The 26,788-nt window shown below is 34.0% G+C and overlaps 3 protein-coding genes across 5 annotated transcripts in view; 1 reads left to right on the top strand and 2 right to left on the bottom strand.

Moving 5' to 3' along the window:
• Nucleotides 1–1,873: 1,873 nt before the first annotated feature.
• LOC123700029 (calcium-binding protein 2-like) lies at nucleotides 1,874–7,791 on the bottom strand. Of its 3 annotated transcripts, none has more exons than XM_045647131.1 (9): nucleotides 7,603–7,791; nucleotides 6,611–6,755; nucleotides 5,778–5,875; nucleotides 4,813–4,949; nucleotides 4,487–4,630; nucleotides 2,744–2,953; nucleotides 2,313–2,369; nucleotides 2,105–2,238; nucleotides 1,874–1,910 (listed from the first exon to the last, which is right to left on the bottom strand). In XM_045647131.1, exons 1-8 carry the CDS (start codon nucleotides 7,722–7,724, stop codon nucleotides 2,132–2,134), a joined length of 1,020 nt encoding a protein of 339 aa, XP_045503087.1. In that variant the 5' UTR covers nucleotides 7,725–7,791; the 3' UTR covers nucleotides 1,874–1,910; nucleotides 2,105–2,131. The 3 variants fall into 3 exon arrangements, with proteins under 3 accessions (XP_045503087.1, XP_045503086.1, XP_045503089.1); XM_045647130.1 differs by having other exon boundaries at nucleotides 1,874–1,915; nucleotides 2,110–2,238; nucleotides 7,603–7,790; XM_045647133.1 differs by having other exon boundaries at nucleotides 1,874–1,915; nucleotides 2,110–2,238; nucleotides 6,620–6,755; nucleotides 7,603–7,788.
• A 3,597-nt stretch (nucleotides 7,792–11,388) lies between these two features.
• LOC123700358 (myb/SANT-like DNA-binding domain-containing protein 3) lies at nucleotides 11,389–13,747 on the bottom strand. Its single transcript, XM_045647552.1, has 8 exons — nucleotides 13,582–13,747; nucleotides 12,636–12,822; nucleotides 12,491–12,556; nucleotides 12,280–12,412; nucleotides 12,087–12,182; nucleotides 11,890–11,970; nucleotides 11,704–11,772; nucleotides 11,389–11,629 (listed from the first exon to the last, which is right to left on the bottom strand). The coding sequence occupies exons 1-8, from the start codon at nucleotides 13,653–13,655 to the stop codon at nucleotides 11,445–11,447; spliced, it is 891 nt and encodes a 296-aa protein (XP_045503508.1). The 5' UTR covers nucleotides 13,656–13,747; the 3' UTR covers nucleotides 11,389–11,444.
• Nucleotides 13,748–14,898: 1,151 nt separating this feature from the next.
• LOC123700038 (vacuole membrane protein 1) overlaps nucleotides 14,899–26,788 on the top strand; it is a 28,509-nt gene continuing 16,619 nt past the window's right edge. Inside the window, exon 1 of the mRNA XM_045647143.1 lies at nucleotides 14,899–15,496. Within this exon, the coding sequence (XP_045503099.1) occupies nucleotides 15,299–15,496 (198 nt within the window). The 5' untranslated portion in view covers nucleotides 14,899–15,298. The remainder of the gene's footprint in view (nucleotides 15,497–26,788) is intronic.

A 26,788-nucleotide genomic window follows, 5' to 3' on the forward strand; every position in this document is an offset into this window, starting at 1 on the left:
TAGAACCTAGAATGTTTTTTTTTTTTACCTTGAATGATTATGTTCTTATCGTTGACACCTGATCCTGGCCAGTATTGTCTATTACCAACGCATATATGTAGTTTTATTCACAGACAGTGTTTTTTCTAGTGTTCAATTATCGTTTACGAAATATACTGAAAAAGTCACGTAATCGTTTACCAGAATACCTCAAACTATATCCTTACTGTTAAGTAGTGACACGAATCTGTATTTCATGTTTGTATATAAGTGTAAATACAATTTTTGATAATGTATTAAAATTGTAAAAGATTCTCTGTTGTGTTATTTATAACCGTCATTATATGAATAAATATAAGTCATGAGTATTTAGTACCTACTAGTTTTTTTTTCTGTATTATTTTAAGTAGGTAGGTAAATAATATAATATCCTAGTAATATAACAGGATTACACAGTATTGTACAGTAAAAAAAATGTTTCAATGATAACTATGACATGAACCGACTTTCAAATCAGATCAATATGTTTCATGAAAGAAAGGATAAAGGAAATTATACCAAACACCAAGCTGCAATTAATTTACCAATAACTAATTAATTTGGTTCAATATTATGTTCTAGGGTATATCCATGGACCTATAAAAAAAGACGGACGGAATATCGCCTAAACATTGAGAGAAGCCTAGTAATGGCGGCGACACATCTATGTGTGTGTGCCAAATTGATTGCCAGATGCAGAAAAATTCCACCACAGTCGGTTGCTCACGATAATATAATGGCGGCCGACTAGCTTACTATGGTGAAAGTGTGTGCGTGTTCATTGTATTTACACGATGGCTAGCTTACTTTGGTGGCTTAACTTTGTTCGTAAAACGGCGTCCGTCTTTTTTTATAGGTCCATGGGTATATCAATAAATAAAACACGTTGTAGTCTTGGTCGCGATTTATTTATAAGTTTTAAAGCGAGAGGGTTTAACGCTATAATAAAACCACCTTAATTTCTAACACAATTCGTTGTTTTACAATTTAATTACTACAGGTAAAGAGCAACGACATGTGTTATGGGACTATACAGCAACTCCAAAATTCGAGATCGTAATTTAATAAAGATTTTATATGCCTTTTATATTATGTCGTTTTATGCGACTTTTAGTAAGTAATTGGTTAGAGGTAATTGATTATGTAGCTGTATGTTTTTATTTTTTTGATATAGTAACTCGATAATTTATAATGGTTAGCACAATGAAAGTACGTCATTTTGCGGTAGTACAATTTTAAAGTGTTGCCAGATGTTAGTGTTCGACATAGTGTGCGGTAGTTAGCTATAAAGTTCATAGGAAGATTTAAAATTACATAATATGATATTTAATTGTACGTTATATTATATTCTATGTATATAAAATTTCTGTAGATAGGTTGTGGTCACAACCATTTCACAACTATACTTTTAGCAACAACTAGGTATAGTTTTAAAGTGTAGAAATGTAGAGAGATATCGATTGACTAGAAAAATACAGATAATAAATATATTTTAGAATTTTTCAGTGATAGATATTATTTTAAAAACTTATATTTGATTAGCTAACAATAAGGACCTTTTTATAAGGAGAAATAGGATAACCGTAATAGATTTAAGAAGGTTAGGTCCTATTTCGTTATATTTAATTTGAGAAAAAATCCGACATTACTACGTTTTTGTAAGCATTATTATTTTTAATAAAAAGCTACATATTCCAATTATATTAAATTACATAAGTAATTATAGGCCAATATCTTGAAAGAGTATATAAAAATACACGTTTTAATTGATTTGGAAAAATATGTGCACTTGAATCGAAGAAATTTTGACATTAGTATACTTACATTGAAGATACATTGATAGTAATTCTGTGAAGATTATGAAATATTGGTCAAATATTCGATATTGAGCATCTGTGTGCCTAGTGCGAGTTTTCATCGAGTACGAAACGTTACTATCGCGTCTGCGTCACAGCGAAATTTGTATGGGGAATCAAAGCTTCCCCATACGTCCGCGCGGGGCGCTGTTCGATTTCCCATACTAATTCGGCTGTGACGCAAACGCGATAGTAACGTTTCGTACTCGATGAAAACTCGCACTAGGCACACTGTAAAATAGACATAGAGTAGAAATTTACAGAGCCAACACAGATCTCTGTTGGGAAATGTCAGCGTCGATGAGATCATCGTCTTCCTCGTCATCACACGCGTCTTCTGGTTCACCAAGTGCTCGGACGAATTCTACAAATGTTATCATATTTAATTATTTTTTTTTAGTTTTGAGGTTATAATTAAATCGACAAAGATATACTCACCCAAGAAGTCAATACGGCCGTCTCCGTCAGAATCAACTTCCTTGATCATGTCTTCGACTGAAACAAGTTTGAAAAATTTTAAACATGTCATTTTTAATGTTCTTGGTATTAAATAAATCCTGGTTTTCCATTCGCAGATAACCTAACACTTTAATTTTTAAACTAGCTGCTCCGCGCGGTTTCACCCCCGTGGCTCCACTCCTGCTGCCCGTAGCGTGATGAAATATAGCCTATAACCTTCCTCGATAAATGGGCTATCGAACACGAAAGAATTTTTCAAATCGCACCAGTAGTTCCCGAGATTAGTGCGTTCAAACAAACAAACAAACAAACTCTTCAGCTTTATAATATTAGTATAGATATATTGATTACATATATTAAGCTAATCAGACCCAACCCAGAAGTGGTTCCACTGTATGAGATATACTCACTTTCTTCTTCCGACAGATCCTCTCCCAAGCACTGCAGTACAGCTCTCAAGTCAGACGCACAAATGTAGCCTCTGTTGTGCTTATCGAATACTCTGAAAGCATCTCTCAGTTCCCGTTCCTCTTGTTCCGCTGAACTCGTGTTTCCTCCAGAACCGGACATTGATTTGGACAGAATATTCACGAACTCTTCGAAACTTACGTTGCCGTCACCTGGAATTAGTTTGGTTGAAATAATCTCGAAACTTTGTATTGATGTTGAAGTTCCTCGGCGAGAACATTTCAACAACTCGCCGTATGCCAGCAACATACCTACGTACTTAGTACCATTTACGTCATTCCTTCCATTTTTGAGGTTATTTACTTTAGTATAATATATTAATTTCACTTGGAATATAATAGATAGGGAGGCGAGGTAGCTAAATGGCGTAATTAAACGGCGCCGTCGAGACTTATCAAAATCGATAGATAAAATAATTTCGAAAAGAAAAGCTTCTATGGTAAAAACCATTTTACCGGTGGGTTTGGCGTGTACGGATTTTCAAAAATGTAAAAAAAAATATTTACTTGGGCATTCTCGAGCGCGTCAGATATTCATACTACGTATGCCCCAAGTGCCTCTGATAACAACGGTATACTAATCTGCCGGTTTGCGTGGTGGGGCTAGGCATATTAATTCGTCAAAAATGCACAAAAAAAAAATTTACTCGAGCGCGTCAGATTTTCGGAAGGGGTGTTAAGTAGGCCCCAAGGAAGCTCCCCTTAAAAAAACTGACGATTTCGGCGTGACGATAAGTTACGATGAATTTTTGAAAATGCAGAAAAAAAAAGTCCTTTTGAAATACTCGAGCGCGTCAGATTTTCATAGGGGAGGTTTATCTCGGTCTCCTGAAAGCATATTTTCTTAATCTGACAAAAATGTTGGTGGGTTCTCTTAATCTGACCGAAAAAGGTTTGAGAGTTTCTTTTTTTTAATCATCGTTATTTCATATCAATTTTTCTTAACACCCTCAGTTTTCGAGATATACTCAAAAAACCGGGAGTTTGAGTTTTTATGATGCTTCAAGTCAAAAAGTTTTAACTTTGGACAAAAATGTAAAGAGACCTTTTTTGTGTAAAATAAAATTACCTTTTTTGTTTATTCAAACTTTTTTTTTTTTGTAAAATGTATCGTTCGCGACTAATATACTGCAACGCGTTTTTCGGAAGACGAAATGGCTCCTCCAGACTTCCGGTCACGCGGAAACCGGCAGATTTTGTATTTTTAGTAAGTTTTAGATTATATTCTTCAAAATAAAAATAAAAACAATCGCGCTCGAGAATGCCGGATTAACGTTTTTTTTTTACAAGTTCGCGACCCTATAACTTGGCGGCGTCAAGGACTTATCGTCAGATTAGTTAAATTTAGTCTTAAAACACTAAAATCAACCCCCAATATCTTAATCTGACGCGCTCGAGTATTTCAGACTATCGATTTTTTTTTACTAATCTGATCGTCTATCCTGGGCGCGCGTCACTACTTAAAGAGCTAAATAGTTAACAAGGTTGTTCTATTAGGTCTAAGGTATCTCTCATATCTTAAACTGCCACGCTCGAGTATTGCAGAAAATTCCCCTCTTCGCCTCCCTATCTATAATATCTACGCTCAATTCTCAAACGCTACCTTGTAGCGTTCACAGCACTCTTTGTATAAGAGTAACAATCTCTCACTAAATCAATCTCATCGACATTTAAAAAATCCCTTACCATCACTATCCACTTCTTGCAACATGTCCTGCAATTCCTCAACTCTGGCAAACTGGCCCAAGCTTCTCATCACACGACCCAGCTCTTCCTTAGTTATCGTCCCATCACCGTCCTTGTCGAATAGGCGGAATGCTTCGCGGAATTCTGATTGGAAAAGTATTTATGTAAAGAAAATGTATTAAGCTATTGCATAGCTTCTATCGCGGGCCTTGAGCGCGGGGACCGAATCGAGGAATTCCGTAACGAAAAAACCACACGCTCCCCACTCCGACGGGCGGAGGTGTGGCTTGAAGGCATAGGAAGCAATAGCTTTACCGCCTACCTACCTTTCATTTGCGTGCGAGTAATGCCAGTAGTCTCATCAATAATAGATGCCTTTCTATCCAGTGTAGTATTGGCTGCCGGCTTCAGGAAGTTCACTTGCCGCTGGCGTGACGGGGACAGCGATCGTACTGATGATTGACTGGTGAAATATCAATATATATTATAAAGCTATAAATCATGCGTAATTGCTGGATGAATTTGACGATTAAAACTATAATTTTTTGGCAGTTTAGTAAGAATGTACCCAGTGCCGACTTTGTGGAAGGGTGAGATTGGTCCAGATGCCAAAAACCGTTTGAGTGAAAGATGCTTCTTTACCACAAAATAAAAGAATAGAATATATGAAATTGAAATCACTAATGTGTGCTCTACCAAAAAGTGCTATTAGAACCTCGTACTGCCGAACCTGAACTTTCGGCTCTATCCTCAATGTTAGCTACGGGCGGCGCTGAAAGAACCTTGTCAAGAACAATAAATAGAAAGTTGGTAGTTTTCATTTCATTGTCACAGTGTCACAGAATACATAATAGTAGGTAAACGCTAACAGTGTCACATAAAGTTCGTCCTTAGGCCGGCCCAACTGCATATCGTCAGAACTCAGAATGTTCCTGTCAAAATATTTCTGATTTCCGCCGATACCATACCGCACACTTGTCAGAAATTTCCTTTCGGCATAAATTTCATTCTTGGGTTTACAAAAGTAAGAAAATTGATGACGAACTGTCGATTTCGTACAATACGATATCAAGTCACGACTCACGTCCAACATTTTTTTTTTTTACTTTGGGCTACATAATATTTTCATAGAACTATTATTCCTCTGCCGCAAACCCGCTAATTGAAATAGCAAAATATGATTTTTTTTCAAACAGAAATTGTTTGAAAGTTGTTGTATTTCCGCTCTAATTCTCATACTGTAAGTATATTGAGTCATGAGTGTAATGTTTTCATACCAACAATATTTTACCTTTCTGAAGGACTGACTGCGAGATTCACAGTTGGAGGTCCGCGATTTTCTTGGTTTTCGTCTGGTGGTCCCGGCTCGGTGTTGCTCGCTTGCCGAGTCTAATATGATAAAAATAAAGGAGTAATAATTCATAAGCACACAATAACATCCTATAACAATAACTGCTAATAATAAAAAACGAAGTTAGGTATTTATGTATTTTCTGACTAGCATAAAAGTATCCTAAGTTGCTCATTCCAAGTAAGCACGTAGGTATACGAGGATTAGGTACTCGTATACGTACTTGGAATAAAAGAGTTTGTTAATTTCTCATGATGATTCGTGAACACAGAGTGTGAACAAACTTACAGGATATAATAGTAGGTACCTAAAGTAGGATATGCAATATGCATATTTTAATGCCCTTACGGCGACACACAGCCGTTATAAGCTGACACAAACGCATTAGGAACTTATAGAAAATTTTATATAAGAATAACTGGAAAACATGCATCTTGCGAGGGGTGGCCGTAAAATACTTGAAACAACTACCTACCTACTACCCATGCTACTACAAAGCTACTATGTACATAAAATATATTGTGAAGCAGCTATATTAATATTAGAATTAATTATTATCAGGAATTCATTTTTTTTACAAAAAATAAATTCTGCCGATTTCAAATGTATTTTTAATAGCTACCTACTTAAATGTATATCTCTCACATGTAAACGTACAATAACAACACATTATATTATATAATAAACACATAACTAATATTATTTTTATGTGTTTTTTTGCAGTTAGCAAAGCATTAGGTATAATAAAATATTTAAAATGAAATATATCTTACTTTTCTTACCATAATGCCTTTTAGCTGATTCACCAGAGGTGAATCAGCGAAAAAGTTGTTCACCGCGGAGAATATTTTTGCTTGTTTGTTTGTCTTGTTACGGCAGGCTGTTCCGCCCGCCCAAAGAGGTCTGACGGAGGAGGTGCTATAAACGATATTAAATATAATGCAGATCATTCAGAAAAAAGTAGGCCGATAAATTTTGTATAATTAAAAACAAACAGCTAACTACTTAACTAACTAAGAAGTAAGAACTTTCTCACTTTTCCAGTAAATTTTATTTTTATTTGTTGTTAAACTAAGTAATAAACCGTGACCTATGAAGTTTATGCGATTAAAACTGTTTCTTATTTTTATTAGATGACTATCTACCTATTAAAACTTTAGCGTGCATTCTCAGTAAGAACAATAAAAAAGTTTTAACGGCAAGCACATGAGTTATAAAGTTACTAAGTAGGTAGGTAGGCCTTAGAGCAATAATGCTCTTTAAAGTTCGTACGTCTATCGCAGGTTTAAGAAGTAGTAGACAGCTGTTGCCTACCTGCCTATGACTGGTGAGAGAGAAACTTATAATATCTGGTACGAAGCATCTACTTGCATTATTTTACGATTCATGATTTACGAAATAACAAGAACAATTATTTACAAACGAAAAAGAATGAAGTAGTTAGTTAGGTAGTAAAATTACTCTTGACCTACATTAATTTCCATCCAGTATACAAACAATAGATATAAACTTTTACATTAAAAGCTTTATAATTGATCCAGAAGACAATACAACAGTAATTAAAATTAAGTCATTACGCTTTAAAGTAATGAGCTAGTCGCATCGCTATACGGGACTACAAAGGAAATACGTTTTGAATTTATTACTACAATTAAACATAACTTTGGGTAATATAAATTATCTGTAACATTAATCTATAGACTTACAATATGTTTGCCAAAATAAAAAGATTTATTAAACCCGTGTTTTTCTTTATTTTTATTACCTGTTGGTATATTGCAATTCGCTTGCACCAGCTACACGCTGTAAGCAGCAGAGCTGGTCGCGGACTACTGGCCTGGTCGTGGAATTGTGGATGCTGCGTCTCTGCGCGGTTCGGCCTGCCATGACACAAAGCACGCATGCGTAACAACGATCCGTGGTCTTCAAGAAACGATTCTTATTCCTGTCGTTTAGTTTATATATACCTACGTAGGATTTAAAATGATTTACTACTTGATTGTTTCATTTAATGTTTTTGAGATAAATGGGTCTTAGCTATTTCAAATACGCGACACGTTCTCAACCTTACTTAATTTACATTAAAACGAATTTAAATTAATTAACAATTAATTGAATTTTTATTGGTTTCATTACAGTTAGGTATATAATATTTAAATATATTTACAATATGAAAGGTACACCTACATTTAGATGTGCACTCAGGTACCTACTCAAGTAGATTTACCTATAGGTAATATTTTATAGGTCGGTACATAATATAGTACAAGACATACAAGACATAGTACATAGTACCTATGTACTAGAAAGAAGTAGTTAGGTATAAAAAAAATATGTGCCAATCAATTCCATTCACCGTGAAGAATGTGTAGGTAATTTGTTATTAGTTAAAGTTATGGAATATCTAGGATTTAATTGATAGAAATACTTTATCTAGGTATATCGATATCGATTCATGGCATTATTGCAGCTATTATAAAAAATAGAATTAAGACGAAGAAGAGTCATTGTGATTGATGTGTAGTAAAAAAAATTAGGTACCTACTTATGTACCTATTTTTTTTTTTCAAGTAGTTACGCAGCTTTTTTATCCAAAATCAGCGTAGGTAACCCTATCTACACATACTAAAATTATTAAGCTGAAAACATTGAGTTAATATGTACTACGTACGTAGGGGAAGTACGGACAAAATGACAGGGTGTTTTGTTTTCCAATCATATTTATTTATTTAATGGCATTATAATCAGTCTCAATCGTTTATACTCATCTTAGGTTCATTGACTATCAGTAACACAGTCTATTAATTAAGTAGGATCTATAATAAAATATATAATAATAAAAATTATAACTAATAACAAAAACCATTTTGTCCATATAGTATGGACAAAATGACATATAAGATAAGGACATAATGACATACAAATTTTTAAGAGCAAAGTTCACAAATAAATCCTTTGGTCTTCTTTGGGACACCAGCACATGACGCATGAGCCCAACGGTAACAAGTTATACATCGTAACCAACCTTCGCCGGGCTTAGAATTGGAAAAGAGGTCATTGCAATAAATACAAGCGCAGTCACTATCGTCGTCATTGGCCTCGCATGAGATTAAATCTTCGCTTCCTGAGCCATCATATTTCGGAGCAGTTCTACGCTGCCTCGATGCTCTCAATTTCTTCCCTGATTCTTTTCTCTGAGCGTTTTTAGAAGCAGAAATATTTATTTCATCCTCATTACACATTTTTCTTTTAACCTGTCTCCTTTTTTCTGCCAGTGGATCCTTTGGTCTATTTTTAGCAATAATTACCACCAATAATCACCTAAAAAATTATAAATAAATCAATACTAGGTACACCCAAAAAATAAATCATCAAAATTATGTTAACAGAAACACTATGGACAAAATGGCATACTATGTCGTTTTGTCCAATTTGCATGTATGTCATTTTGTCCCAATTCACCGAAAAACAAATAAAAATCATAATTCCATAAAATAACTAATGATTTCAATAAACTTAATCGAAATCACTGGATACTAGCGTAGTTTATCGATTTAAATACAAATAATTACAAATAACAACAAATAACTCACCAGAAAATAGGAAAAAAACACCTGTAAAATAAACTTTTGAAGGCGAGATACAAGTTTGAACTGGTAACTCCGGCGCAACTGTCAGAATGATGCTCAACGTCTGACAGGATTGTAAATATGGCTGCCGTCACGTGATACAGTCACGGAGACGTAGCTAAAACCCGCCAATTTTGAAATAAGGGGACTATGTCATTTTGTCCATACATGTCGTTTTGTACGTATTTCCCCTACCTAGTACATAATTATTAACTCAATTGCTGAAGAGTATTTTTTTTTGAACGCGCTACTAGGTAGTCTGATTTGAAAAATTCTTTCGGTGTTGGATAGCCCATTTATCGAGGAAGACTTTAATATCATCACGCTAAGACCAACAGAAGCGGAGTCTATACTCTATACGATGGTGAAACCGCGGAGGCGGCGGAGCGCAGTTAGTTATAAACTTATAACTATCACAGTATACCTATTTAGAAGTATGACGGCCGAATACTGAAACGCCACTCAAATATTTAAGGGCTGCTTAAACGTTTGAGCAGCTCTTGAACTTCGTTTTCGTATTCTCAAAAGTCAATTTTAAGTATCTCTCAAATTTAAATGCACCTTAAATTAAGTTGTGCTCAAAGTCCACTTAGTTTAAAAGTCGTATACAGAAACGCTACTCAACACTATTTAACTGTCAAATGAACTGTCAAACTGATTTGAGCAGCCCTTAGATTTGAGAACGGTCGCAAGGTCCCTCAAATCAAAACAAATCTATTAAAACTTGGATTCCTCGTGTAGAAAAGTGATAAAATGTCTTTATCGTCATTATCTTCGCTTTCGGATCACGAAAGACCAAGCGCAAGCCGTCGGAATGAAGAAAAGTTAAACGCTTTTGAAAAGTACCACGACATGGAGTTTGTTTCACGGTTTCGCCTCTCGAAAGAAACAGTTTTATATTTGGACTCTGTTTTCGGTAGTAGCATTAAGCCGTTGACGAAAAGAAACCGAGCCATACAGCCAGTGGACCAAATTCTCATAGCTCTCCGTTATTATGCAACAGGTAGCTATCAACGCGTAATAGGCGATATTTTTGAGGTTGAACAACCAACCGTGCATAGAATAGTGCATAGAGTGACGGCCAAAATAGCCAGCTTGAAGTCAAGATTTATAAATATGCCAACACAAGAAGAATTTCCAGTAGTGGCCAATGAGTTCTTTGCAATAGCAGGATTTCCACGAGTTGTGGGAACTGTTGACTGCACTCATATCAAAATTAATTCTCCAGGTATGTGCTTGCCAACTTCACTGTTAATCATATCCCCAAATTTTATGTTTGATTAATAATGCTAATATTACACAGCAGATAAGTCTGTGTAACATTACCATTAACAGTACTATACATAGAAAAAATTAGCTTTATTGTCACATAATACAACTATAATTTATTTTCAGGAGGGGCCCAATCTGAAATTTATCGGAACAGAAAAGGCTATTTTTCTTTAAATGTGCAAATGGTGTGCGATGCAAGACTGCGCATTAGGAATATTATTGCTAGATGGCCAGGTTCTGTGCATGACAGTACCATATTTAACGATTCACCACTGTGTGCCCAATTAGAGCGTGGGGACTTTGGGACAGGTATTATTCTTGGGGACAGTGGTTATCCATGTCGTCCTTATTTACTTACCCCATTAATAAATACAAGGACAGCTGCTGAAGAAGCTTACAATCGGTCCCAAATAAGCACCAGAAATCCTGTGGAGAGGCTCTTCGGTGTTCTGAAAAGAAGATTTCCTTGCCTTCAAAAAGGCATGGGCCTAAAAATAAAAAATATCCCACCGGTCATTGTAGCATGTGCAGTGCTTCATAACATTGCCCTATCACGATCGGATGAACTTTGGGACGAGGATATTTCCTTACCCTATGTTGAGGAGGAATTTATGGTACAACAACCTATAGGGCTTGAAACCAATCAAAACTTCATAGTAAGGACCAATTTAATAAATACACATTTTTCCACTTAAATATAGGTTTATTAAGATTTAGATTTTAGTTTCTGTAGTCTCAATTTCCAAAACTGCATTTTTATTTTGTACAGATTCATTTTCATTTTGCTCTTGTTCATGAGGTGTTTGGTTTCTAATTTGGCATTTCTAAGTTTTGTCCGAAAATATTGCTGTTTCACTGTAGTATGTGTAGGTTTCAATGTCTTCAATTGTCCTGAAAAATGTAATTAGTGCAAAATTATTGAAAATCTTATAATAATAGCAAAGAACAATTAATTAGATAATTACCAGCTGAGGATGATGTTGGATGCATGCTTTTTTCTTGGGGTATGATGATTGTTGCAGCTTGTTGGTCATCTATCAAAATAATTACAAGTTAATGAACTGCGTTCACATAGCTAAAATTATACTTAGTTTCAATATTACATCAAATTTAACATTTAACTTATACAATAACAAAAAAAATAATATTACCAGCTGTATTTATTGATGTAACTGTACAAGGTTTGTTATTTTCTGCTGTATTCTTGTTTGCCATGGCTATGTATTGGTCATCTAAAATAAAGTAATATTTACTTATAGTACTTATACAATTCATAAAAAAGAATTAAAAATTTAATGAAAATGAAAAAATATATATTTGGACCCACATTAATAGAAACTACATTTACCCAAGATTTGGATTATTTCTACTTCAGAAGAGGATTTAATTCCGCTATCAGTTTTTTTCGTATAACTGTCTATTGTTACTTCTGGTTCTGTATCTCCTATAAATTAAAAAGGAACATAATTATAATTTTGCATAAACAAAATTTATTTCAATAATGCCAATTCCTTTGATTTTAAAGCATATATTACACAAACCAAAATATGCTGCAGCATCATCATAGGGATTAGGTAATGGTTGAATTTGAGGAGCAACCATGGCTAGAATTTGTGCATCTTGTTCTGTCAATACACTTTTGTATGCTCCACCACCAGTACGATTAATTTCTTTCTATAAAAATAAAGAAAATATTATGAGGAAATATTCAGTAAGGTCCTACTTCTTTACAAATATTTAATTTAAACAAACCTTATCTAATGATGCCTTTGTTTTCACATCTCTCATGCTGTCAGTGGTCTCATAGTACTGAAGCCGCTTAAAAAATATAATAAAAATAAATTAATATTTAGGTATGTTATATGATAAAATAGATACCTTATAAAATCAAGCCTACATTTGCCTTAGCTATGTTCTTTTTAGACCTCTGTTTGAGGTTCTCATAGAGGTGACGTAGCTGTTGCCAGGTTCTGGAGCCACTCACAGCAACAGTATTATACTGCTGGCATACTGTTTCCCAAGCCTCTCGCTTCTTCAGTATCATGTGAGCGTTGGTCTCTTTGTTCTCAATAATATTTTGATATCTGAAAGAAAATTGATATAATTATTTACATGGAGAGTGAAAAATTAAACTTGGTATCTGTAATTTATTTTTTTTTGTATTTTTGACATTATTTATATATTGTGTTTGTCTGATGTTGTTTGTGTATTAATTTGTATTTAATTAAATGTTTAATTTCTATGTTTTATTTCATTTTAATTTTAATTCTGCTATAATGTACCTATGGACTATGTTTGAAATAAATGAATTGATTGATTGATTGATTGTAAATTATTGAGTATGTGTGAATGCTCATTGTATTGGTCCTTGTAGAAAAAAAAACTGCCCGGTTTTTTTCTAGCATCTACAAAAACAAGCAAAATATCATGTTTGTTGTATAGGAGCCCCCTTAAATAATTATTTTATTCTGGTGTTTAGTATTTGTTGTTATAGCGGCAACAGAAATACATAATCTCTGAAAATTTCAACTATCTAGCTATTACGGTTCATGAGATACAGCCTGGTGACAGACGAACGAACGGACGGACAGACAGCGAAGTCTCATGAATAGGGTTCCGTTTTACCTTTTAGGCAAGGTCCCCTAAAAAGTACTTGTAATAAACTATTTATAAGTTGAGATTTTCAGATGATAAGTGGTCACAAGGGTTACACATTCATTATCACTAGTTACAGACAACAGTTGCCCTGGCTCTGTATGTTATAGGGGTGCATATGAGCAAAGTATTTCATGCTACGTAAAGTATAATATAGTATTTTATTGTTCATGTGGGTAAGTACTTACTTTTTTATCACTTCCAAGAGCATATCTTTCTCAGCAGGTGTATAATTAGATCCACGTTTCTTCTTATCCTCCATCGTGAATCAGTTATTAGGATTTTAATAATAAAATAATGGTCAACTGAAATTCACTCCACTAATGAAATGTTTAAATTATCGCGCGTAACAATGTCATTTCACTTGACGATGAAATGACACTTGACGTTCCAATCTACGTCAAACGTATCCAGAAAATTTTCTTTTTTTAAGACGTCTTAAATAAATATTTAACTTATTTTTACGTAAAAAGACATATAATTTCAATAGTAATTCAAACCATAATTACATTATGCTGATACATTTCAAATAATTTATAGATATATTCATATTCATTCAAACAAGACTGCGTAAAACGAATACAAGACGTGACCTAAATTATTTTGTAATAGAGAACATGCTGATTACAATTTTTCTAGCAGGATGTTGCCATTATGTAAACATTTGAGGACTGCTTGCCTAATCACGGTTTCAAATTGCTTGAGTGGCGTTTGTGTATAGCAGTTAAATTTACGGGATGCTTATCTTTAAGTTGCAATTAGATGAGTTTGAGATTTGAGTGGCGTTTCAGTATTCGGCCGTGAGAGTCGTAACGGAATAAAAACAATATTAAATTGATTATTGAATTTTACGATAATAGTTAATCACAATAATTATTAACATCCCTTCTCATATTCGTTACAAATTCTAGTAAGAAAAAAGTTTACATCTGTGCGCACTATTTAAATTTTTTCAATTCATTAATCTATAATCTTTGAACACGTCAGTGTCCCCGAAAGATTGCCATTAGTTAAAATATTTTACTTAAAATATTTAGAAAGATTGCCATTAGGTATTGGAAGAGTCAATTATTAGCAATGCATTGTTAAATTAGCTGCTGCATTCTATTTTTAAATTATCCTTAATTTTCAATATTTACATATTATGTTGAGTATATTTCATGTCGTAAATACCTATCATTTTATAAATTAAAAACGATTAGCCCGGTTCAATGAGGTAGGTAACTTGTAACTAGCTAGTGGCAACATTATGTTTAGTTTTCCGTGGTTATTGATGAGGAGTGACAGTGTTTTACAAAAAAAGTAATTTATGTATAATATTGTGCGTTTTCATTCATAAAATATTTTAAAAACTAAATAATAAAAATTATTATTTAATTCGTGGGTTAATTTGTTAATGTAAGTATATTTTGTTGTTCAATTTTATTTTTGTTAGGTTAGAAATTGCATCAAATTTCTGCTGACTGTCCCGAATGAAATTACTAATTTATTATGCTTAATTTATTAGGGGCTGACAGTGGCTTTTTATAGTAAATGCTGATTAATGATGAACTCGTATACGCAATCAATATTACTGTTCAAACAACATTGAAGATACACTTCAATGAACATCGTTTAAAATCGATATTCCGACGAAGTTTAAAAGGTTAAACTTATAACAGCAGTTTAAAAATATATACGAGTATTCCCTGTAGCCCTATTTATTATTTTTGTTTACGTTCCAATGTGTTTATATTATAATTTTTTATACTTTAATTTTTACATGTTTAAAAAAAAACTAACAAATTAATTGAATTGTTGCTTATGTGATATTTGTGCAAACCAAGACTGGGAGATAGAGCTTACCGGGATGTTAGAATGAAGATATATAAATAGCTTAAGCTTAGCAGAACGGTCAAAGGAATAATGACAAAGCTAGCTAGCAATCGTCGTGTTCGTAACCAAGCTGCATCACTAGCTATACCGCGCCAAAACTCTGTGTCTGATAATGGCAAAGTACGCCAGAACCTTAGTCCAGAAGCTCTGGCGTCAATGAATAAGGAACAGCTAAGAGCGGAATGCAGGAAAAGAGGCCAGCGGACGTCGGGCAACAAAAATGAGCTGGTATATTGCTAGTTGTATGTTGATGTGTGATTTGATTTTTCAAAGCCAGTCAGTTTTGCATCACGCTTGTTTTTGTTTCAGTTTTGGTATTTTTTTTTGTTTTTGCAGAGTTTTCGCTATAGTTGTAGTTATAGGTAATTTCCTGATGATGCATGTGTTCTTTAATTTTATCATTGTCGTTATTTTGTTTTAGGCTTGTCTACATTTGTGACTGCTAATGAGTTAATAGAGATGAAATGTAAACAGTAATAAATAGTCCTTAGTTGTTAGCCAATTCTAGTGTGTTAATCACAATAATAATATCATGATAATCATTTTAATTTTTAACGCTCGGATAGTCCGTAGGTTCCTCACTCAGTCGGCCTAGACTCCGGCCGTCTGGACACTCAGCCGGAGTTCATTTCAACACCGCCTCGAGGCGAGATACTTGCCCCCCCATTTTAATTTGATTTATGATTTTTGAGATACTTGCCCCCCCGTTTTAATTTTTATGTGAATATTAAAGTTCAGTAAATAAGCTGATAATCAGTATTCTAAATATGATTCATGTACATAGAGAGACTATTAAAATCTATACAAATATTGCACAATAATTTCAAGATAAAACAACTTTATGAAGTAAAACATTATCTTATCTATACAGAGTTTGCTATGATTTGCCGCTAGGTTATGCTGATTGTTCATAGATATTAGAATTAAAGTATTTTCAGTTAAAACGTTTTTGTGTGAGTTAAATTAAGCTTGATTATTTGAAGGCATGAAGTAAAGTAGGCTATGTATTATATTTCATATTAATACATATGTATTAACAATGGATAATTAAAATATATTTTTTAATTGAATAAACTGAACCTGAGCCAAATCTAGAAGGAATATTTAAACCACCAATGGGAAATATGAAGTTTATTTAAGAACTAGCTTACCGCCCGCAGCTTCGCCTGCTTTGTCTAAAACCTAATAAATTATATACTAAAACCTTCATCTTGAATCACTCTATCTATTAAAAAAACCGCATCAAAATCCGTTACGTACTTTTAAAGATTTAAGCATACAAAGGGACATAGGGACAGAGAAAGCGAATTTGTTTTATACTATGTAGTGATTCTTAGAAAGAAAGAGAGCAAAAATTAACAAAAAAAAACTATATATATTATTCTATTTTCAGATATTGCCTGGTCATTTCAAGGTCTATGTTTTTGCAATATATATTTTATCAGTACAGGTTTTGTAATATATTTTGCTCATATTGAACCTTGCATATTGAATTAAAATTATTATTCCTGTCGCCATTTCAAGCAATCCAACAGGAAAACAAACTTAGATTTTGTATGATATAGCTATTGGTTATTTTTCCATTATTTAACTAAATATTGTTTTTTAATATACTTACTGATAACTTGGTATAAATTTTTTATTATTGGTATGTGTGCAATTATATCAGTATTGAGTTATTTACATTTGAATTTACATCTGTTATACGTGAGATTGATTATTTATTAACTGTAACTAATTGATTGTTTACTGTTATAACTATCAAACATTAAGAAACTTTCTGATTAGTTTTAACACACATTTCTCTTTTTTTTTCTAAACCAAATAGGTACTGAGTTGAGCTACACAAAAAAGTTAATTCATTGAACCAATTTTGGTTTCTTGTCGTATCAACTATAGATAATTTATTCAAAACGATATCAAAATATAATCGTATTGCGTATTTTAATGATACTTTTCAGAACATTTTACTCAAACTCAAACATTTATTTATCCAACTTCGTTTAAAAGCGCTTTTGAATCGTCAAAATACAGAAAAATAATTCACCATTAACATTTAACGCGTTGCCATGTCAATTGTCATACGTAATTGAATCTCGATGCAAATCGATCTTGTAACTTGTAACGTAACATGCAGGTAACTATGCATTTTACATACATTATAAGTATAACGCTAAGAGCAAATATTTGAACGATGCAAACTTTCCTGTCTACGCCTATTATAGGCTCTCGATTATACGGGCATACACCCGACTGGCATACTTTAGTGTCACTAGATATTGTCCGTGACTTCTATGTTTATATTTTTAATCAAGCATTTTATTTTCATGAGTTTTTATTACCTTATATAATCTTAAGTAGGTAACAATTATTTTGACCGCAAAAGCGTAACAGCAGTCATCCTTACTTATTTGTGCTTCGTGGACTTTTTATAGCTATTTATAAAATAGGATATTAAGAGCTAAGAAGAATTAATTGTCTCTCCAAGTTGAATCAAGATGTTTTGAAACTTCAGAATAATAGTTTCCTTTATAGGTACTTTCATTAGAACTCTTTAAGAGAAGAGACCTTCCGCAGCAGCAAAAATAGCTTGCGTTCGTGTCTTATGAGTAAATTAAACTTTTCAATTAGATTTAAATCGACAAGCAGGAAATTCTAAATAATTGCCTAATGGTCTGATTCTTATGAAGTTTAATAATTTGTACCTTCGATTTTAAGCCATTCTTTCAGTCACACAAATATCAGGGAAATAAAACTATAAAATCGCCGTGATGATGTCTACTAATCGTCCGAGCAAAACTGCGTAACTAATTTAGGTGAAATGTAGCAATTTAGTAATCTACCTTAATATTATAAATGCGAAAGTATGTCTGTCTGTCTGTGTGGTTGGTACACTTTCACATTAAACCACACCATTGAATTCAAAATACCTAGTCAATGACGGTAAAACGAATTACATATAAAATTTACATATAAGGTAAATGTACGTAATTCCGGAGTACTAAGGCATTCTTAACTTTCCTAGCAATTTCCAGTAAAGCAGGAAAAAATTGCGAATTGAAGTTCGTTTAGTCGTAAAAAGAGGTTTTCAGATAAGATATTTATATGTAACACTACTGTATTTAAACTATTTTATAATAGTAAATGTAGTTTTTCTGGACCTCGTAAATGTCCGTTATTACGGTATAAAATTTGACTCTCGAGGTAATTCCGTAAATGGGTGCTTGTAATTCCGGCATAGGCAGAAAAATGCCGTTTATCTGCAGGATTACATGAAATATTAAACATAAATTTAATGTGACGTGTTCTAAATAAAACAACTTTTTTTATTGTAGGAAAACAGTTTATTAAAATTTTTAGGTACATATAGTAACATTAAACTTTCATGAGATCAAATTGAACTTACATCTAACACGGTTTAGTAAACAATATTATATTTATTTAAATATGAAATAATTCGTATTAAAGTCTAAAATTTAATCATCAGTCTATATTTATATTTAAGTAGGTACTCATAGTAACTTTGTACTTTCATGAAATCAAAATGAACTTACATCGATTTAAATTAGAAGGGTTTAGCGAACTATTATATTCGTTTATTTATTTATATATTAAATAAAGTTAAAGTCTATAATTTAATCATCACAGTCTAAACTTTGAATAGAAAATACGCCTCTTTTATTAACCGCCATAGGAGCCTTAATTTTTTTAAGAACTTCTTTAGCGTCGTAGATTAAAATGTCATCTTTTTCAGGCCAGCGCCAGTTCACTCGCCCACTTGGCTCAAAACCGCTCATGGTCATAGTTTTTATTTTATATTTTATTTCAGATGCTTCATGTATAACTTCCATTACTATACCCGGAAAATTTTCTCCTTCATAAATAATTACAACATAATCTCCTGGAGTTATTTTCGACGAGTTACAATCAATCCTTTCATCTGAAACTATGGCTAGTGTTTCACTTTCTCTATTTTTTGTTGTTGTTCTCGAAGGCCCAGGTTCATTAATTTGATCTGGAACTTTGGATGACTTCTTTTTGTTTCTTTTGTCTATGTTCGTCGCCTTTATTTTTTCTTTGGCTTTATTTTCACGGTCTTGTTTTCTTATTTCTTTTTGCTTTAGCTTGTCTTCTTTTTCTTCTTTAAGCTTCCTTTCATATGCGATGTATTCATCAGCAGTTCCTATAATGGGAGCAAGTTTTTTTTTAATAAGTTTTTTACCTTTACTGTTCGACGGAGTTTCTGGCCACAACAAAGCATTTTTGAAGGGTGTGGGAAATGCGGATTTCTTGCAATTTTGAGAATTTTCGCTTTGATCTTGAGTAGGGGAATTTGGTTCAGTAACAGAATTCTGAATATTGGTTGAACTATCTTCATATTTTTTATTATTCTGGGACGTCGAAATCGAAGACGACTCCAATGTATCCTCAGCAGATCTAGTAAGTATCTTTTTTTTAGTCTGATTGTTTGGGGTTACGCATTTTTCGTGTTTATCAGCAGCTATATTTATATTATTTTGTATCACAGATGCTGTTTGAGAAGTTAGTGCTTCTTTGGAAATGATAGGTTTGATATTTTGTACTTTTCTATCCGTTTCATTAGGTGGTGAGAATCTTTCTTGAGGAACTGGTGAGGTCACAGAAAAAGTTGAATTGTTGGTTGGTAATGATCCTGATGGCTTAAATAATTTATCGTTGTCTCTATTTGCGACTTTTTCTTTGAGAGGTATGATTGTAGGAACATCACCAGGGTCATTTTGTTGTATGACAACTGACGATTCTTCCAGAATAGCTTCTTGTGTGAGATGTATTGTTTCGGGGGGCGGTACTATTATTAGGGGAACATTACTTACGTTGTCCTGCCTGGAAATTTTCGATATATTACCGATTATATTGCTGGAACCATCTAGCAAATCACCTGCCGCTTTAGAATTTGTTACTAACTCTTGTTGCGTCTCTTGAAAAGTAATGGTCTCAATACAACTTGGACTTTTAGGAGTAGAACAGGGCAAAGAACTAATCAAAGTTATCTCGTTAAGAAGAGCCGATTCAACTATCGTGTCATCATTGATCCAATTAAGGTCAAGATCGGCTAACGTACAGTCATTTTCCTCAAGAGTGGTGTTGCCTAGAGTCATTGAATCTGGTGTTGGTGTATGACTCGTGCAGGTCTGCTTCCAGAAATAGTACAGACTGTCGTCCTTTACATTGCCTGTCCATTCTCCAGAACATTGCCGGAACTCATTTAATTTATGAGCATCTAAATTAATCTCGAACCACTTAATAAAATCTTTAGATTGTAACTGCTTGCTGCTTTCTAAAGAGCTCAAACTTGTAGGTGTACTTGTGCCAGAACTTGACGCAATTGCCGCAGAAGATTTAGGAATTTTTTCATAATTAACTGCATTTTCATCGAAGGGATACAGGCCGGCCTTTCGAAAGCCATTTTGAATAATTTCTGCTCGCAGAGTCGTTTTGATGGCTTTTTCAAGCACGGGACCAAAATCTTCTCGCTTCAAGCGTGTACCATTGTTCTCCATCCTCCAAGTATGTACAGCTTTACTCCAAGCGTTTTTGAGGCTGTGAAATACTGCAACGTCCATAGGTTGTAAAGCATGTGTGGCGCTAGGCAACAGAGCTATCAATATGATGTTTTTTTCTTTACAAAATTCGCATACTGGGAGCGACAGATGAGAGACGTGTCCATCCAGGAACAAAGCTACAGGTCTTGTGATATTTTCTTTCGTCAAAAATGGCTCAAATTGATTGGCCACGTACTCATAAAATCCCTCTGATGTCATCCATCCCGAGTCAGTACGTCCGATGGCCCAATCCTTAGGATATTTCATCAATATATTTTGTGGTATCCTTTTATATGGAAATAATGCTAATACTGGCATTAGTTTCCCGTCAGCTGACGCGCCGAGACAGAGCGTTAGATTTTCTTTATCGTCATTACCAGATCGGCAGTGAACATTTTTCACCCCCTTTCTGGCAAGGACTGGTTGACCTTTCGGACACAAAAAAAAGGCAGACTCATCGCAGTTGAACACGCGTGCGGGGTCTTCCAACACAGCCATGAGATTGTTCTCTTCGAAATATTTTCGGACTCGTTGAAACCAGCCCCTTATTTTTTCTTCAGTAGCGTTTACACGGGCAGTAGTCAATGCTTGACATACTCTCTTGCTTATCATTGGGTTTCTTTTCAGAAAGGCCTCGTACCAATGTCTGCCAGGAACTCCGTCCTTAAATGGATTTTGACGCTTCAATGCTATCAGTAATTTAGCTACCGAGTGTAGCAGTTGGTCTTTTGTAACTGGGAAACCAATTTCCGCCATATGCAATATCCATTTTACTAATAAATCTTCTTCTGCGGATGACAGGACTGTTGGAGCTCCTGCTGACTCTTGTTTTTTATATTTTTTTTTAATTTTATCATGCAAGGTCTGATTGGGTATGTTATATACCTTAGATGCACGATATATTGTCATGGTGCCATTTTTTATTTCCTCTAAAGCGTTGGCGAGGTCCTCGTTGGAGTACTTTTTGTTTGACATTTCGACCTGAAAAAAAAATTTAAAATGCAATAGCTCACTCAGGTACTTTTATATCTACCGTAATAAGAGACACAGCCAAAAACAGTGTAGGTAATTGCGGTAGTCACATTAACATACATTTCTAACGAGTAACTCTTCTTATCAACATAAAATAACTTGAATTGTATAGGAATGCAATCATATTAGTAATAGTTACCAAAAAATATATTGGAAGATACAAGTAAATTAAACAAATTAATGATTTTGTACCGATGTTATTTGTGACGAATCTGTTGAAAGTAAAAAAAATGTTTTCTCTTTACACACGTATTTCATAACACAGAGAAATAAACACGTAATACGTAATTTGATTCCAAGAAACTCTGTTATATATTAGACCTGTAACAGCTTTTTTCGTTTACTTATCTCATCTCGTTCCTGACAAATTACAAAAAACAAAATCACCTTCCTTTCCTCTATTCCGTAATTATTACGTAATAAGGGACACGGTTGGTTTTTGGGGTAGGTAATTGCGGCAATCAGAAAATTTAAATTTACTCGCTAAATACTAAATGAAGTAACTTGAAACGGTAATCAATCAGTTTGTTTTAAAACCTTTAAAAATAATTACATTACTGAGTTATGAAAATATCTACATATCACTCGCAATATCCTTATGAAAATCCGCGCGGTAGCTTACGCGTACGCAACAAACACACTAGCTTTATGGCGGTTTGGCGCAGACTGACCAAGGGAGACGTGACAACTGAGCCGACGATGGTTACTGTTCTTTTTAACGCGTGTAAAAGACGCTCTACTATACACACATAATAGATAATTTTATAACATTTTGATACAATTAGAAGTTTTCTTATTTTTAGGCCTAAACAGAAAACTTACGGAATTTCGTACACTTACGTAATATGGTACATCTACCTTAAAGGGTTTTTTATCCGATAGTGAAACTGCGGAGCACAGCCAGTTAGTCCTATAATAACATAACTTTTAGAAATTTGCGAAAAACAACCCAAACAAATGTTAGCATTAACATTTAAAATCCTTTAGGGAAATGGGAAAGAGTTTTTATCCGGACAACTCTAATTTAACCTACTCTACTTGCAGAATACTTTTTTTTATAACTAGGACGTTTTTATAAATATCTTATATCAGAAACATTGGGCGAACTTATTGTCATTCACTGTCACTGATTTGGCACACACGCTTGGCTGATTAGGTCAATGTTTCATGTGTATCAAGAATGTGTATAATTTATTTTTATCCCCACTTGATTATAGTGCTGATAAATCATTGCTAACATTGTGAGCCATAAATGTTATCGTGTAGACAGATTTGTTTAGACAAGTGGGATAGTATGTTTGCCGAAAGATAGCAAGGCAATAAATAAGAAAATATTAATATTTTAGATTTAAAGATCCAAGCACAGTACTTTCTCAGCAAATGATATCTGCCCATATCTGATATTTTATTTTTATTAAGTACCTACTAGCTGTGCTCCGCGGTTTCACCCGCATTGCTGTTGTTGTTGGTCTTAGTGTGATGTTATATATAGCCTCCGTCGATAAACGGGCTATCTAACAACGAAATAATTTTTCAAATTGTAGATACCAGTAGTTCTTGAGATTAGCCCGTTCAAACAAACAAACAAACTCTTCAGCTTTAGGTATAATATTAGAATAGATATGTATAATGTATATTGTATAAGTTTATAGACGTAAAATAATAATCTTAACAAATTTAAATAAGGCTGAGATTACATCATTAATACTAATTAATTTGTGATCAACGCAGAATACAGCACTCAATTTTTCCAACAAATTTTATTTCGTCGCCACTCAACAGTGCTGACCTAAAAAGCTTTGTGGTCGTTTTTCATAGAGATAATGGGAAAACAAATTGACATGTGGGTACATCTAACATGTGTCTTCTGTTTTTCACTGTGAATAAATTGAATGAGAGTACCCTTTGATGTTCACTTTTGGGATCTAAGAGAAGTCATGTCTCAAAGCATTTTAACGCCAATTAACTAATCGGGAGAGTAATGAAAGATCAATAGTGAGTGATAACGAATGAAATATTTAAACAGATATAAAGGAAGCAACTATAATTGTATAGTGTATCACATAAGAGACAATTAAAAAGCAATAAACTCAGAGAATTATAGGGTAAAGGTTGAATTGAGGGATCATTAAAACTAGAGAAGTGTGTTTCTAAGATTAGGAAGTTATTTCACACTCGCAGTAAATTGGTTTGAAAGTAAATGTGAAAGTGCTAAAGTCATGCGACTTTCAAAGCGTGCACGGTTCGTTAGGATATTTAGTTTGCAATATATGAAAATACAAACAACTATAGCGAACTGCATTGCTGAATTTACTTTCATATTAAAGTTACGCTAGTTCTTGCAAGCGACTTCGTTAACGTTAAATTGGTTTAACATAACCTACCTATATGTAATTTTTAATCAGTTCACTAGCTTCTTATAACAAGTGATAACTGCGTTAAAAACAACCGACTTCAAATGTGCACTTGCAAAATTTACAAATACCTACAGACAAAAATGCTCATAAAATAAAAACTACTGGGCCTATCCGAATAAAATTTTTATGGGACCAATTCGACACCATCCCGCATCGAACAAAGAGTAATTGAGAACAATTACACCTCGGAGTAATCGGTGTACATACATAAAAAAAAATATACCGGCCGAATTGATAACCTCCTCCTTTTTTTTGAAGTCGGTTAAAAAGAGTAACAGCCTGACTGAAGTTTTCATAATAATTTACCACGAGACTGATATATTATATAGCTGATAAATATGACTCTTTCTAGATACAATAAATATCCCTTAATAGGTATAGAGACGAAGTGCTTATCATAAGTCAGTTATGATTTATAATTGAAAAATTTGCAAATTTGCAACGCTGACGTCGTGGACAAGGACGCAACATTGAATAGAACATTTTCTCAAACGAAAACATCAAGCCAATTAACCCAGTTGTTACTATCGTTCTTTTAAAAGGACGCAGCATAAATAAAATTATTATAAACAATGAGGGCATTATTGAAAAAAATGTTTATATTCATTCGACACCTCACGGTTGTAGGAAGTGGACAATTAAAGTATTGTGTCGTTTCATAACAGTGGTATATTTTTAAATTAATTTCGAATTTCTGTTATTTTCCATGGATAATTCAAGGTAAGTGTATTATCACTAAAATTATAACAAATTAGTAAATGATTCTAAATACACCTAATTCGAAACGTGTTTTATCAGAAATATATATCACCTAGTATAAGATTACATTTTATGTGTGATATTTATGCAGTTTTAATTGCCGTTCTTTTAAACGACCAGTAGTAATATGTACTACTACAGAGTATTGTTTTGTATTTTAGGGCGAAAGCGAAACGGTCACGTCCTTTGAGACTGCATGAGATTATTACCGAGTTAGAAGAGGACGAAGAAAGCGAAGTACCCGATTCTATAATCATCTTGCCACCTGAAAATTGTAACGATGATGTTACTGACGAGGATTCAGGAGATGAAAACCATGTAGCTTTGAGTAATTTACCAGGAAGCCAGTTACGAGCACAGGCTGAAATAAGTGACACATTGGCAGGTAACTGTAGTGATGACGATGAAGACAACATACCCCTCATACAGTTATCAAAGCGCAGACGTGTAGGGCCGGAAGAAGAGACCCATACACTTCAGATTCAAATGAGGTGAATCAGAGGACACGGTCAATTTCAGATTCAAATGAGGAGACGACGATTAGCGTGACTATTCAAAAAAACAAAACTTATAAATGGGTTTCACGAGACATTCAACCTTCTTTTGAGCAATGGCAGGAATTGAAGACAGCGGCTACACATTTGAATCCATTGGAGTATTTTGAATTGCTCTTTGGAGATAATATTATAAACATGCTTGTAAAATACACCAATCTATACGCAGCTCAAAAAAATTCCAACAAGCCTGTCAGCGTTAGCACCGATGATATGCGTTGTTTTATTGGAGTTTTACTTTATAGCGGATACGTCGTTTTGCCTAGAAGGTATATGTACTGGGAAAATTCTTCAGATTGCGGCATGCCAATAGTATACAACGCAATATCTAGGGATAAATTCACTTACATTATGAAAAATCTGCATTGTTGTGACAACACAACCCTGAAGACTAATGATAAGTTTGCTAAGGTACGAGAACTGTTTGATTTGCTCAACAAAAACTTTTCTGCGCATGCACTCTTTGAAGAGCATCACAGCATCGACGAAGCTATGGTTCCCTACTATGGAGGCCATCCATGCAAGCAATTTATAAGAGGGAAACCGATAAGATGGGGGTATAAATTTTGGGTCGGAGCGACACGGCTAGGTTACATAGTTTGGTTTGATCCATACCAAGGACAATCGAATGATGTTGGTAGTCAAAACAAATACCAAAAGCCTCTGGGATTGGGTGCAAGCGTTGTATTACAGTATGCCGATGTACTGCGACAAATATATGGCAAAGCTGCATTCCATTTGTTTTTTGACAACTTTTTTACATCCATTCATCTCATCGATGAACTTCGAGTACGAGGAATAAAGGCTACTGGCACAGTACGTGAAAATCGCGTCGCGAAATGTCCTTTGCCTGCTAACAAAGCATTGAAAAAGACACCACGAGGTACAATCAACCAAGCATCAATCAACCAGGGCAGAACAAATTTTAGTTTGCAAATGGAATGATAACAGTGTTGTGACTGTTGCATCAAACTCTGATACGATTCAGCCTGTGTCTAAGGTAAAGAGATTTTCACAACAACAGAAGAAACATATTCTTGTAGATCAGCCTGCTGTCGTAAAAAAGTGTAACGAGAACATGGGAGGGGTGGACAGATCCGACCAAAACATCGGTTTGTACAGGACATCTATCAGAGGCAAGAAGTGGTATTTTTCTTTGATTTGTCATGGACTAGA

Source organism: Colias croceus, chromosome 19 (assembly GCF_905220415.1).
Source record: "Colias croceus chromosome 19, ilColCroc2.1".
Lineage (NCBI taxonomy): Eukaryota > Metazoa > Arthropoda > Insecta > Lepidoptera > Pieridae > Colias > Colias croceus.